Below are 13,200 nucleotides of genomic sequence, written 5' to 3' on the forward strand. Positions count from 1 at the left end.
CGCCTACATAGTACGTTTCCAGGAGCTTCCCCCTCATGCCCGAGGTGCAGCCATGAAGATGTAACTTTTTTACAGATGACATGGGAAGGCCCAGTGTTACACAGTACATGGTTACATAGTACAACATGTGTCGGTTATCATAGATGTACGCCTCCCACTGGATTCACTCTACTGTTTACTGAGGATAGGTAAGATAAACAAACAGACTAAACACTATCTAAAATTTGTAGATCTTGCATTTCTGCTGTTTAAGCGACTTATTGTCTTGGAAAGCATCCCAACCCCCAGTGTGGAGAACTGGCTACACACAGTATCTCGCTGTGCTGCGGCAGAAGCTAAAGCATTAGAGCAGGACCGACCTTCGCAAGGTACGGATGGGGTTACGACACTTTGGGACACCTACATGTTGAAACTGGCCGAAAAAGTAGCCCCACAGGAAAATGAGGACACCAGTCTAATGGGCTCATCCCAGCCAGCAGCGAGACATGCCACTGTACCGCCAACCATTATGCAATAGTACTCCGTACCAATTAGAATCCCGGCTTTCTCTTCTGCTTCTTCCCCTGCCGCCAGGATGCCGTATGCTTGTCTAGTTCCCAAGGTCCTTAATGGGAAGGGATGGGATTGCGCCCTATGTGCGCGCTAGGCAGATGCTTTGAACATTGCTCGGGGATTATCAGTTCCCAGTTGCTCGCACCCAACCACCCCTTCTGCAACTCCGGTGGTCCCCCTTCGGGGAAGACCATCTTAAAGATAGACGATTGGCCATCAACGCCATCAACGCCAAAGGGAGGAGTGACTATGTCAGAGTTTCGTCCTGTGCCCTGACCACGTCCGGTTCAATGTTTCTACTCATTACCACACCCTGTTAGGAGATAGGTGCATGCCCAGTTATTTGAGGCCCTCTCCCGCAATCCTTATGTCCGCAACTATGAGAAGGGCCTTGTGTACCCATTGAAAGGTAATAGGGCAGATTTGGAAATGTTTATGTGGAGGACTGACGTTTTGCAAATACAAGCATAATCTGGAGAATGCGCGGGTCCGTAGATACAGGGTCAGCCATGAAGAACAATATATCATCCGCATATAGTGCAATCCTGTCCAAACACTCAAGGCGTCATTCAAAGCCTCGTACGTGAGCATTCTGACCGACACTACTAAGGGCTTGGCCACCAGCGCAAACAGCATCGGGGAGAGAGGGCATCCCTGGTGTGTCCCCAGATACGTGACTTGCAATGCGGATAGCTGACATCAGACTTGTGTATAGCAGGCGTATGTAGCAAACAGATATTTTGTGTTTTAATAGTTCAGGAAGGAAGGGTCACTGACAACAACAAAAAACAACAACTTTAAAAGTTAAGTCCAGTGGAAAAAATGCATTTTTAACACAATTTCTACATTTCCAACATGACTGTCTCAAAACATTTTTCCATATTCATTTTGGTAATGAGACTAGCAACATATACTTTATCTCGGATCAGTATGTGGGCATAGTTATCTTTCTTAAGCAAAATGTTTTGGGAGTTCTAACCACCTCAAGATATGAAGGGCAGAAACCCAAAATCGAAATGCTGCATTAGAGATCAATCAGAGACCCAACTCTCACAAAAAGAATGAGAACTTACTTAATAATACCATGTTTTTAGCTTTTTACTAAATACATGTAAGGTTCTTTCATGTCACATATATAAAGGGAGCTGGTTCCATAACTATTCTGCTGCCACTCTGATCGGCTGACAAATTTTGAAGGCTTGGTCTTTGTAGTGTAGTGCTCTGATCTGGGCATTGGAAGTCCTTTAGGAAGCTTTATCTCTGATCACTTTTACAGCTATCTAGTTATATAAGCCACAACCAGTGCTCCAATAAGATTACTTTAGAAAATACAGGAAGGATTTCTGATTTGGAAGGGCTCTATTTAAAAAAAAAATCTGACCCATGCAACCCTTCATAGGAACCACTGCTTCCAAGAGTCAATTTCCTAAAAGACCCTTGGTTTCATCAAGATAACTCCCAGCTGTGAATCATTTCCATACATATTGTAACTTAAAAACAGGTGTGGTAGAGTTGGCAAAGGCAATGCACATACAGATTAAACTGAAAGAGAGAAGGTAATCCCTGAGGGATGCCTCAACTCACCTCTTTGGGCTTTGAGTTAAAAACAATCAAGTTGGATAACTTGGGCTGTGATCAGTGATGTAGCAAAAATGTTAGTACTGTCGCTCATGCCACAGTAATCACCTATATGTGACAGTCTATACATTATGTCAATCAAAGAATTAATGATCAGAATGTAAAGTGATGCACTGAAAAGCTATGCTGCGTATTAAAAGGTGTTTTTTTTTTAAACCATTAATGTGCTGTATTTATTTATTTACATTATTCTATGCGAGGCCTGCTAGGCCCTGTATTCGTGATTGTGCTGAAAATGTCACGTCATCTTGCTAACGAGTACCTTTCTTTTAGACTTAGTTCCCATGAGAATGCTAGCTTGCCAATAGATGTTTATTGCTCTACAAACAGAGAGTATTAGAAAAAGTCCTTGGTTATGGAACATTCTGGACTGTGGACTGACATTATTAACATTTGTTTCAATCTTGAGTCGAAGTATACAGATGGACACTGTTCCCATGGCAACCTTGGGAAACCATGTTGATGTTTTAAGTTGGAGTCACATGGTTGATTTCTATTGAATGTTGCCCCTTCAACCTCAGGTGGACTGAAATACTGACAAATCATCTTGCCTTATAAACTTTAATATACTGATGTCCGGCTGGACTTTGGTCAGAATTCTGAAAGAGAAGAAGCAGAACCCTTTGCCTATTATTCTGAATGCTGAGCCCCTTGGACTCTGAGAGGCAGCTTCCTCTCTGCCCTTCCCCCCTGTGAAATGCCTTGCTACGACTTAGAGGTTTCTCCCTAACACTCAGAAGACTCTTAACTGAGCTTCTGATATGCTGACGCTTTCCCTTTTTACAAATTTTTAGGCCCGTTTCAGTTAGTCCTGTGGTCCAAGATGACCTTTTTCCCAATTCTTTTTGCCCTGCTTGCCCTGTTTGTCTTTTCCCCACATGTGTTCCGTCTAGCACGTTAGCTCTTGATTGGCTAATCTGCAGGGTTTCCTCTTGCCCAACTAAATTGAACTTAAATGTTAGTTCACCTGAACTTATTTTGTAGCCATGGTCAGCCCTTGGTGATACCGTATCTTTATAATTTTGTCTTGATAACTGTCTACATTACTTTGAGCTTACGTTTGTTATAAAACCCCTTAACTTTATCAGCGACTGGAGTTTTCCTTGTATGGCCACATTGGTCATACTGTGTAATCTAATTGGTTTGTACTGAAAATTTGTGGTTTTGCACACCCTTATGGTGGGTCCAAAGATCTGTTGACCTTGTTTGCCATTGATTCCTGCAAAGGATAAAAATACCCCTTATTGCCTAACTCACCTGGCTTAAAAATCAAGACTTGGCGATCACTGGTGTGAAAGGCAGCTGACAAATTTGATAATACAACCTGCCCTCCTCAACCCAACCCCCACCCAAGTCAACACTGACCAGCATTATTCTGAGATCATCAGTAACAGAGTTAACCACTGACTCAAGTGCTAGCACTAGATGAATTCCTATTTGGGATTCAACTAAGAGACAATTTGCTTCTACACGTTACTGGAATTGCAACATGACCACTCTCGCTAGCAATTTTGCCAAAAAGGCTAGAAAGCTGAGGCAGCCTTTTTTGTACTTCAGGATTAGCACTGCACAAATAATGAAGGCATTTTGACAGGAACAATCCTGTGCAAAAGCTTGAAAATGCTGTACTCTGCTTGGTAGACAGCAAAGACGTTGGAAAAAAAAAGCGAAAAAGCAAGCATTCTGAGAATAATTCAGCAAACGCATGTGAAGACATACCATGTGTGATACGGGATCCCACTCAAAAGAGCCACAAAATTAAAAGACTATGAGGCAATGGCCGGGAGAAGGTAACATGAATAATGGAAGCTACTGAAGCCTTAAAAGGAATGGTATTTTTCTTATAAAGTAAGCCTATCAGGCTGAAGTTTGCCTCATTACCTAGATATATAGGCAGCAGATTGTGGCACTGGTGCTGCAAGGTAGTTTTGATAAAGGCTTTGTGGTACTACAATCAAAATTTCGGACAATCTCACCTGTGACAGCCTTTTGGAGGATGATCTACAACAGATGGCCACATAGGACATTTTAATTTATATATTTATTCCTCTCTCTCTATCTATGAGAGAGATATATACACATATAGATAGACCGACAGATAGATCTGAATATTTCAGGACTCCCCACATGGATATGAATTCTAATGTTTAACTAAAGAGCTATAGTTATCATTTCACCATGTTTTGATGATGAACTTCACGTGTGCAATTAGAGTACTGATTAAACCCCATAGATTCCAGCTACAGACCTCATAATAAATAACTCAGCTTTTATTACAGTTCATTTCCCCTCTTCTGTTTGTTAATATGAATTTTGAGAGGGGCACCGGTGGAACAATTTCTTCTACAGGGTATCTCCACCACCTAACCAGGCAGGCTGGTGTCAAAGTAGGAGAGGTTAAGCAGTTTTCCAGAAATACCTGCTTGGAGTCTTCCTGGCTTTGGTAACTGTGTACTCCAAGTAGCATAAGAGGCCACTGGTCATGGACAGGTGCAGATGGGCATAAACAACTGATTCATGCACTAGGCAATGTTAGGAAAGAAAGAGGCGTAGTCAGGAAGACATGCTGGTTACTTTTTAGAGGATCACAATTAAATGTACCCTCTAATATGGGCTCAACCATCACTGTCATGAGAGACCCAAAATTGAGGAAGCCTATCCGGATGACACCACCTTTTGCTGAAAACATCACTCAAAGTGGCAGACAGGAGAATGTTCTTAATTTTTGGCTTTGAGGAACTGACATAACAAAAGTGGCACCAGTTTCAGGGCTACATAAGACATGTTTGGATATTGGTATTAAGACAGTGGTGAAAAAAACAGTGATGCACAATGGAAAATAATTAATTTTTTCGTGAGTGTAAACTATACAGTTCTTCTTAATAGGACACAACTGGACCATTCTATCTGGTGAACCACTGTTTTGTCCCACTGGTTTCATAAAATCTTGCGCCCTTCAGTTTTGTGCCAGTTAGTTCCATTTTGCGGAAGCGCCCTTTTTGTGATACCAACTTTCTATAAATTAAGATTTATACGTAGTAATGCTGGGAATTCCCATCTTCTTTTCCATCATCCCTACAACCTACATAATGGGCCTCATTCCGACTTCGGCAGTCCTTTCACAGCACCGCTGAAGCCACTGCAGGCAAAAGACCACCAGTACTAGAGGTCTTTTGCCCGCCATATTAGGAGTGTTCCATTGGCCCAGGTGAACACTCGCCACAACCTTGAGGCCGGCTTGTAATTCAGCTGGCGTAATGTCGTGGTGAGTCGGGTGCGAAAGCACCTGTCACGAATGTCACGGTCCGTAATTCGGGCAGTGAACTGTGTGATGGGGCTGTGCATGGGGCCAAGAGCATGGGCAGTACAGGGGCCACAAGGGCCCCCCGGCACCCTCATTCCGCCAGCCTTTCCATGGCAGTGTCTACCACCATGGAAAGGTTGGCAGATGGTGTCAGCGGTTGGACCATGGCAGCTCCGCCGCGGTCATAATGAGGCGGTCCGACCGCCATCACGAGGTTGGCGGTCTTAATACCGCCAGCCTCGTAATGAGGCCCTATGTGTCCAAGTTCCTTTATACTATTCTTGCCCTCCCTTCGTTTACCTTACCTATGTATTTTCTCATTTAGTTGTGCTTATTCTAGTTTTAAAGCTAAGTTATCAATAATATGTTATTAGTTGTATTGTTGAAGCTCTTAGCTTCCTTAAGGTGCATTAAGCTACTTTGATGTTTTTCCATTTGCAATAATTGAAAATTACTAAAAAAAACAAATTAAAAAAAAAAAAAAGCATCCTGGGGTGGGAGAAGATGTGGCCTTGAAGCAAGAGCAGCCAGCCTTGGAACTGGGGAATCAGGTTCAAATCCTTGCCCCGGCTTGACCTTGTATGATTCTGGGGAACTCACTTAATCTGCCAATGTCCAAAGAAAAGTGTAAAGTATTCTGGAGCTCATGTAAAGTGCTCTTATGCCCTTTGGCCAAGACTGCACTATGTGTAACTGCAAAATAACTTTAAAAATCTATCCTTTAAGCAACCTGTGAAGAATGACTGGAATCAGATTTTCTGCCCTGCTGTGTAGATGCCTAGTAATGTTTCAGGTTCAGAGTCTCGAAACCTGTATGAAATAGATTTGTATCCTCAAAAAACAAAAGATAACACTTCCAACCTTCAATAAACGCGTAAGAGATATTAATGACATGCTGATGAAAATCTAACGGATGATGAACCTTCAACCATTTAAATTGAAACAGAACATTGAAACACTCTATGTTAAATAAGTGTAATTTACCTCGTCATACGTATATCTGTAGTCCGCTTTCTTTGACTTCAGATCCCATAACACTACTGTTCCAGATTCAAAACCAATCAGAAGCTGTAAAACATTAAAATATATCATTTTTACAAAAGTTTATCAACATTCCCCTTTTATTCAAGTTTTTCTCATCACAGTCTGTATTAAATGAGAAGTCATTCTGATTGATGTCCTAAAATGGTAATGTTTCAGTAATCTCTTATTCCACATGGTGGATCAATCTGAAATTAAAATCAACCTCCGCTTTTTTATGTCTTGGGACACTGAATTTCTTCCTAGGCAAGACATGCTATAGATTATGGGGTTTTCTAGCTTACTCTGACCACATTTTGTACCACATGACTACTTTTTACATGCTCCCTAGAAAATGCTGCCAACAAGAATTTTATTCAATCTTATTTAGGGGTTCCTAGGCAAATAAATCAAGGCTGGTTGGGTTGCTGATTATAATTACATCCCCTCTTACTAAGGTGCAGGGGTTTTACTGTGGCAAACTGAAGTCATGAGGCAAATTGGTCTGTATTTCTGAAACCTGTTATACAGTGCAGACAATCATAAGTAGGCATATAAAGCTGTTGAAAAGCCAAATGGAGTGATTTTTAATTACCTCACATGAAAAATGTTTCACTTTACAAAGTGCTCATTACAAACGGCTACAATAGCTCATTCTTACCATGCAATAAACTTGCACATAATAAAAATGAGTACATTTATTAAAAAAACATTTTCTCCTATTTATATTTCCTCTATTTGTATAGAAGCCTTTCTTTCATTGCCAAAAATGCAGTGCAATAGGCTTCAGATGCATAGATCTCTGTAGACGAAACATTAAAAAAAAATAGTATAATTTTTCAAGGTTCCTGAGCATACTGTGGTAAATGGATGGATGCTTTCTCTGGGAAAACAGGAATAAGAATAAATATTTTGTCAGACCACAAAAATGAAGGCTTAAATACACCATGTTTGCTATCCTTTGAGTTATAGTGCTGTTGCTCTTTTTTTTAGGGTAATGATAAGCATTCTTTTAAATAGTTTTACTGACATCAGTGTCCATTTTTAATCAGACGTGTTAGCCTCACAGGTAGGTTCTAGCTTTCTTGTACTTCTTTGGCATTCTACCCTACCAATAAACTAATGGGATCTTCCCCCATTTACCTTTGCGACTGAAGGAATCTTTCCCTAACCCTATATCTTCTACATAATTTCCGTGGGCACCCCCTCCCCTTTTTTCACCTTCTAATCCTTCAAGCGCATTTCATGTGGTCAACCGTCTTGCCCTAGTGGACATTTACTTGATATAACTATTCACATATAATTTATTTGCCACTAAAAGATGCATTATAGCAAGGGTTCATTTATGCAACAGTAGGTCAACATCTTTCAGCATTGCCTATAAGTGACAAGCTGTAGTATCACAAGAACTTCTGTACGTATTACAATGAACAATTCCTCTGCTACTTCCATCTAGAATTTCTTATCTCTCCCCGCAAGACCAGATGATCTTACATTTAAGGCACTCCTCAGTTGAGGACAACACTATTTTGAATTGTATACACCTGTTATAGTAGGCTACATGAAGTATTTTTAGTCTGAAAATGGCAGGTATCACAAACTCTCTTAGGTGTCACAATGTATCTTCCCAGACTGCATCCGCTATGTCTCCTATGTAGCTTTCCAATTTGTCTGCTGAGTGCCCCCAGGCTCTCTGGGATATTACTGAAAAATGTTTGTAAATCTGGGTTAACGTGCCTCCACAGAGTTCGCGACAAAGAACCCTATTTTCCAGTGGCAATGGTTCTGGCTCACCAACCCAATCTGCCCTGAATGTGCAAAGTGTGCCCAAGTCTACAGTATTCAAAGTGTTGTTTCACATGCACCTCAAAGTCTCTTTGAATTTGAGAGTAGTCCTTTGGAATCTCCAAAACTAGGAAATTTTGGATGTAGATATTACAAAAAAATACTAGCTTTAAAAGTACAGAAAGCTATAGCAGAACATCCCCCGTTAAATCTCCTATTTAAAGTGGTGTTTTACAGGTTTTATTATTTCTCTAACTTGGTGTAGCTGTAGTCATCCTCCTTGTGTTTATTACAGCCCTTGTTGTCTGTGAGAACCCCTCCTCACTAAACAAGAAGTACATTTATGTTTTATTTTCCATATCTAGAAGGTCTAGCCTGATCACCAGTTAATCACTAAGCACAATGGCTCAGTTGTTAATCACTGTCAACGGTGGGGCCCTAGGATAAAATCTAGGGTTTGGGATTGTAACTCTTTCAAAATAATCTGTTTCGTACAGGGTGGACAGGGCTGTTTGTGGCATCCCCAAACACAAAGCTGTGTGCTTTATTCACCCTTCAATTCTTGAAAGAGGGCCCACAGATATACAGCATGGGATTTCTGGGTGATGTATAGAATGTACTAGTGTTTCATTTCGTATGTGAGCTTACTGAATGTCAGTGTCATCAAAACATACTGCCAACTGCATAGTCTGAAGTTGCTCCCCTTCCTAGGTGTTTACTTTGAGTAAAGTGGATTACTGCTAGTTTGATCTGCATCACACATTCCTCTAACTCTATGAACAGGTCTGACAGCATGTCAGCAACCGTACTGGGTCTACCACTTAGAGCAGCACATTTTCTGTATGTTATTTTGTCTTATATGTCAGGTCCCTGTTGCACGCATTACTCCCATGAGTCCATCCTAATCAGATAGGCCAGAGGGTTCGAATGCCAGAACACACAGAATGAGAGGGCGCAAAACTGCCTGTTTCCTTCTCTCCAGCCAGAAAGTCAGTAATGTTGCCTGACTGACCCACACACCCGCTGTGGTCTCTAGGTATAACAGCTTCACCCATGCCCTAAAATAGCTTCTACCCAGCATATAACACTTCGACTAAGAGCTTCCATTGAATTTAGAGTAATGCTTTTGTGGAATTTAGATACTGAATTATCAGGAGAAACTTCATTTCATTTAGTTTAGTTTATTCATCCAGCTGTGCAACTTTCACAGACTCAGTTGGGTGGACTGTCCCAGCATAAATCCTTAATAATCCGGGAGGGTAAAAGTAGATATTACTTTAAGTAACCTATTTCCCAGTACTTTCACTAGAATCTTTATTTCAACATTCAGGAGGCACAGTATATGGTAGTGGGGAACTCTTCCACAGACTTGTCCTGCCTTACACAAGGCCACTACTGTGGCATTCCTGAGATCAACAGGGAGTTGGCTCCTGATCTTCAACTATGTAAACTCGCTCAACCAGGTGCTTGAACAATTTCCATGGCCGCCCTTTGTGACCTGGGACATTATTTGCATGCATCTGACCTATCGCTTCCACCACTTCCTCAATCGTCAATATTTCATCTAGCCGGACTTGCAGCTTCTTTCATCTGTCCTTGTTCCACTGTCTTACTAATCCCTGTCCCCAAGTCTTTGTAGTAGAAAGCAAAAGTTTGGGCTAAGTCTTCATAACCTGCTGCAAATCTATCATTTGGTTTTCTTACCTTTTGCACCTAAGGCCTTCTTTTTTATATTTAAAATGGGTGAATATCACCTCCTTTTTCCCATCTAATACAATCTTCTGTGTGTGGCCAAGTCATGTGCTCTGGCTTCCTCACCGACAACCGCTAGATATAATGTCCAGTACCATTTCAGCCAAAATATATTCGCCCATGTAGTTTCCCAGTTCCTTTTCTTTCCTCCAGAGTCCTCCTCTAGGTCTCTCAGTCACTAGACTCTTTTCCTACATTTGCAGTGTAAATGCTTTAGGGAATGTCCTCTAATCACTTCTGTCTCCCATACAGTTTCAGTGTGTTGTGTCAATCCAATATTTTCTTCAAGTATAGCTTAGTGCCCTCACTAAGGAACTCCATTGTGTGTCACTGAGTTACCAGGAACTAGCCTCCATCTTTTTCCTGCATAGCTGCTTCTATTACCTACTGTGACTTTGAACTAAGAGCGAACAGATTTCTCTGGTAAAATAATCAGGCCCCAATATTTTTGAAAGTTCAAACAAGACTACTTAGTACCATGTCTTGAGAAAGTGTGGTTTGCTCCCAAAAATTGGAACCATTGCACTTCATCTCAACATTTTAGTTACCATATGTACATGGGGCCAAAGTTCAGGATGAACCTGGCTAGTGCTGTGACTTCTCATGCTCCTCCTTCATCCCTTGGTGATATGTCTTTTGAACTGTGTGACATCATTGAAGTCTCTTCTAATAATAGTTATGGAGTTAGGGATTTCTGGAAGCAATATCCCTATTGTAACTAGACAAGTTTCCTGCAGTCTTGGATGGAATTATAGTAACCTCTGCCTATGAACTTACAGTCTTGTTCCTATCACGCGTATCTTTTGGAGGAGTAAGAGATTTGGTCTTAGCCTCAGGAGGAACTAGGTTACAGTCACTCATTTAATTTTATCAGCCAACCCATACACATCCGATGACATAAACTTAAGGGAGTCTTCCTGTCTATGTTCAGCCTCAGTGTGAACACTGTGCATTCCCATGGACTGTTTCGTCAAGTTTAAAAAAAAAAAATAATAATTATTAACATGTAATAAACATCAACAAACAAGCACCATACAGTGTTACATTGTGATAAATGCTGGTCACAAAAAAGTACACCAAAACACATTATAGCGACGTGTACACATACTCGGGCAGCACAGTGCTATAACATAACAGGGACAGGTGCCATATAGCAATCAGTAAAACAAGAGTAATATTTTTAGTGTTACAGTTCTCATTCCTTGGCACTGTGGAAAGTGGCTTCAGATCTCGAGCGATAGGATGCAAAAGGCACCCTTAAGTAGGAGGACCGCTCTGTTCCTCAGCCAGCAGGGTAGACTTTGGGGATGCATCGGGTATGAGCAGTTTAACCTAGGAATGCTACCTCACTCTCTGCAAATTCCCTGTATTGCTCTTATAAACCGTGGCATTCTTGTTGTTATGTAAGTGGGTGTGATGCCACGTTGGATGGATTTAAATGTCTGCGTTAGCGCTGACATTTAGAGCGTTGTGTGCGTATGGCTTTTAGGACGCCTGCTTGCTTGGATGTTGCCATGACTCTAATGTATACTTTAAATGCCTCCAAAGTGTGGAGTGCATGGAAACCGATCCATTGTTTAAGCTGAAGCATTCCTCAATTGCTTTGTGTATTGCACCCCTATAGAGCTCAAGGGTTAGGTATTCACTGGGGAATCATCAAGGGAGGCCATCAAAGCTATGTAAGGGCATGTGAGGTGTCAATTTAAAAGGAGAATGGTCAGATAAGGTTCATGGGAGATGGGTAATGTAAGTGATCCACGATGTGACAGATCAGGTGAAGAGCCATTAGTCAAGTAAGGAATTGAGACCCATGGGTTGGGCAGGGTAGAACGTGTATTTCTGGGTATTACTATGTCATATTCACCATGCATCGACCAAGTTATTATTGTCCACGATTTCCTTCAGAGTTTTGGTAGAGTGTGTTTTTGCTGTGCCTGTGGAACCAGTACAGTCCATGTCAGGATTGAGGACCAAGTTAAAGTTCCCAAACCAGAAGACTGGAGAAGCGCCAGTAAGCTGTAGAGCTAAATGAATTAAGTGGGCAAACTCAGGGGTATCTACTTTTGGAGCACAGGTAGAAGAAGTATTACTGTCTGGCCCTCGAGTATACCCTCCAACACAATAAATATGCTATCTTGGTCAGTATATGCACGGCCAGCACACAATTTATTCATTTATGAAGGAAGACGAAAACTTTCCCTCGAGTATGCAAGAGTCCAATTTGGCAGCAAATGTGTGTATCTTACCGGGTTGTCAGATATGTCTCCCGGAGATATGCTATGTCTTCACTAAAGAGGGTCCATGTAGGACAGCACCATTTTACCTTTTTACTGTCGATTGTTGATGCCTAGAATGTTCCAGGACAGTAATGTCAGTTTTTTTTCTAAGCTATGTCAACCATGTTGTGGTAGTGAGGAAGGTGGCAGTCGCCCAGGGAAACTGGGCTATGTTTGTTATGTGTATGGTGTTAGCTAGGTGACCACATCTTTCAAAACTAAACATAAAAACAGAACTGAAACCTTTTCCCATCCTCCCCCCTCCCTCACTGAATACCCCAACTTTCAGGGTTGATCCCCAGTAATAACACCTAACAAAGAAAAGGTGATACACATCATGGGTGAGAGCAGTGCTCAGCTAAGCTACGATAGTCCGGCAAGTGCTCATAAATATTACCAACCAAATGGGGGCCTTCAAGTGCCCGGGTGGGCATCTTACAAACATTAATCAGTTCATGTTATGAGAGTTCTTGGAAGAGAATATGTTATCTGTATCCTTTACCACCTGACGCTGAGCCCAGTGACAGGATAGTCATGTTGTTTCCACCAGTGTTAGATCTGGCTGCCGCTTCAGCACCCCTGGGCGAGTCTCTATACTTGAAGTGCTTTTCGCAAAAGGAAGGCGCAGGGTTAGTCAAGAGATGAGTTTTGTCATGCATGGCAAACTTCAACTGTACTGGGTAGAATGTGCTGTATTTTATCCTCTTGATCTGCAACAGTTTTTTCACACCAACAAACATCCTACAGGCCTCCTGCACTGCTTGAGGGATGTCTAGAAAGATAGATATGGCAGCTCCCTGGTACTGAAGAAGTCCTTACTCTTGGTCTAGGCAAAGGGCTGTATCGCAATCGCAAAAGTTGAGCAGGTGAGCT

General features: G+C 41.6%; 1 protein-coding gene across 2 annotated transcripts in view; it reads right to left on the minus strand.

Moving 5' to 3' along the window:
- Positions 1-13,200, minus strand: part of STXBP5 (syntaxin binding protein 5) — a 933,640-nt gene that overhangs the window by 581,347 nt on the left and 339,093 nt on the right. For both annotated transcript variants that reach the window (XM_069235194.1, XM_069235193.1), the window contains exon 7: positions 6,479-6,562. In XM_069235194.1, coding sequence (XP_069091295.1) covers positions 6,479-6,562 — 84 coding nt within the window. The remainder of the gene's footprint in view (positions 1-6,478; positions 6,563-13,200) is intronic.

The sequence above is a fragment of the Pleurodeles waltl genome, chromosome 5 (genome assembly GCF_031143425.1).
Source record: "Pleurodeles waltl isolate 20211129_DDA chromosome 5, aPleWal1.hap1.20221129, whole genome shotgun sequence".
NCBI lineage: Eukaryota > Metazoa > Chordata > Amphibia > Caudata > Salamandridae > Pleurodeles > Pleurodeles waltl.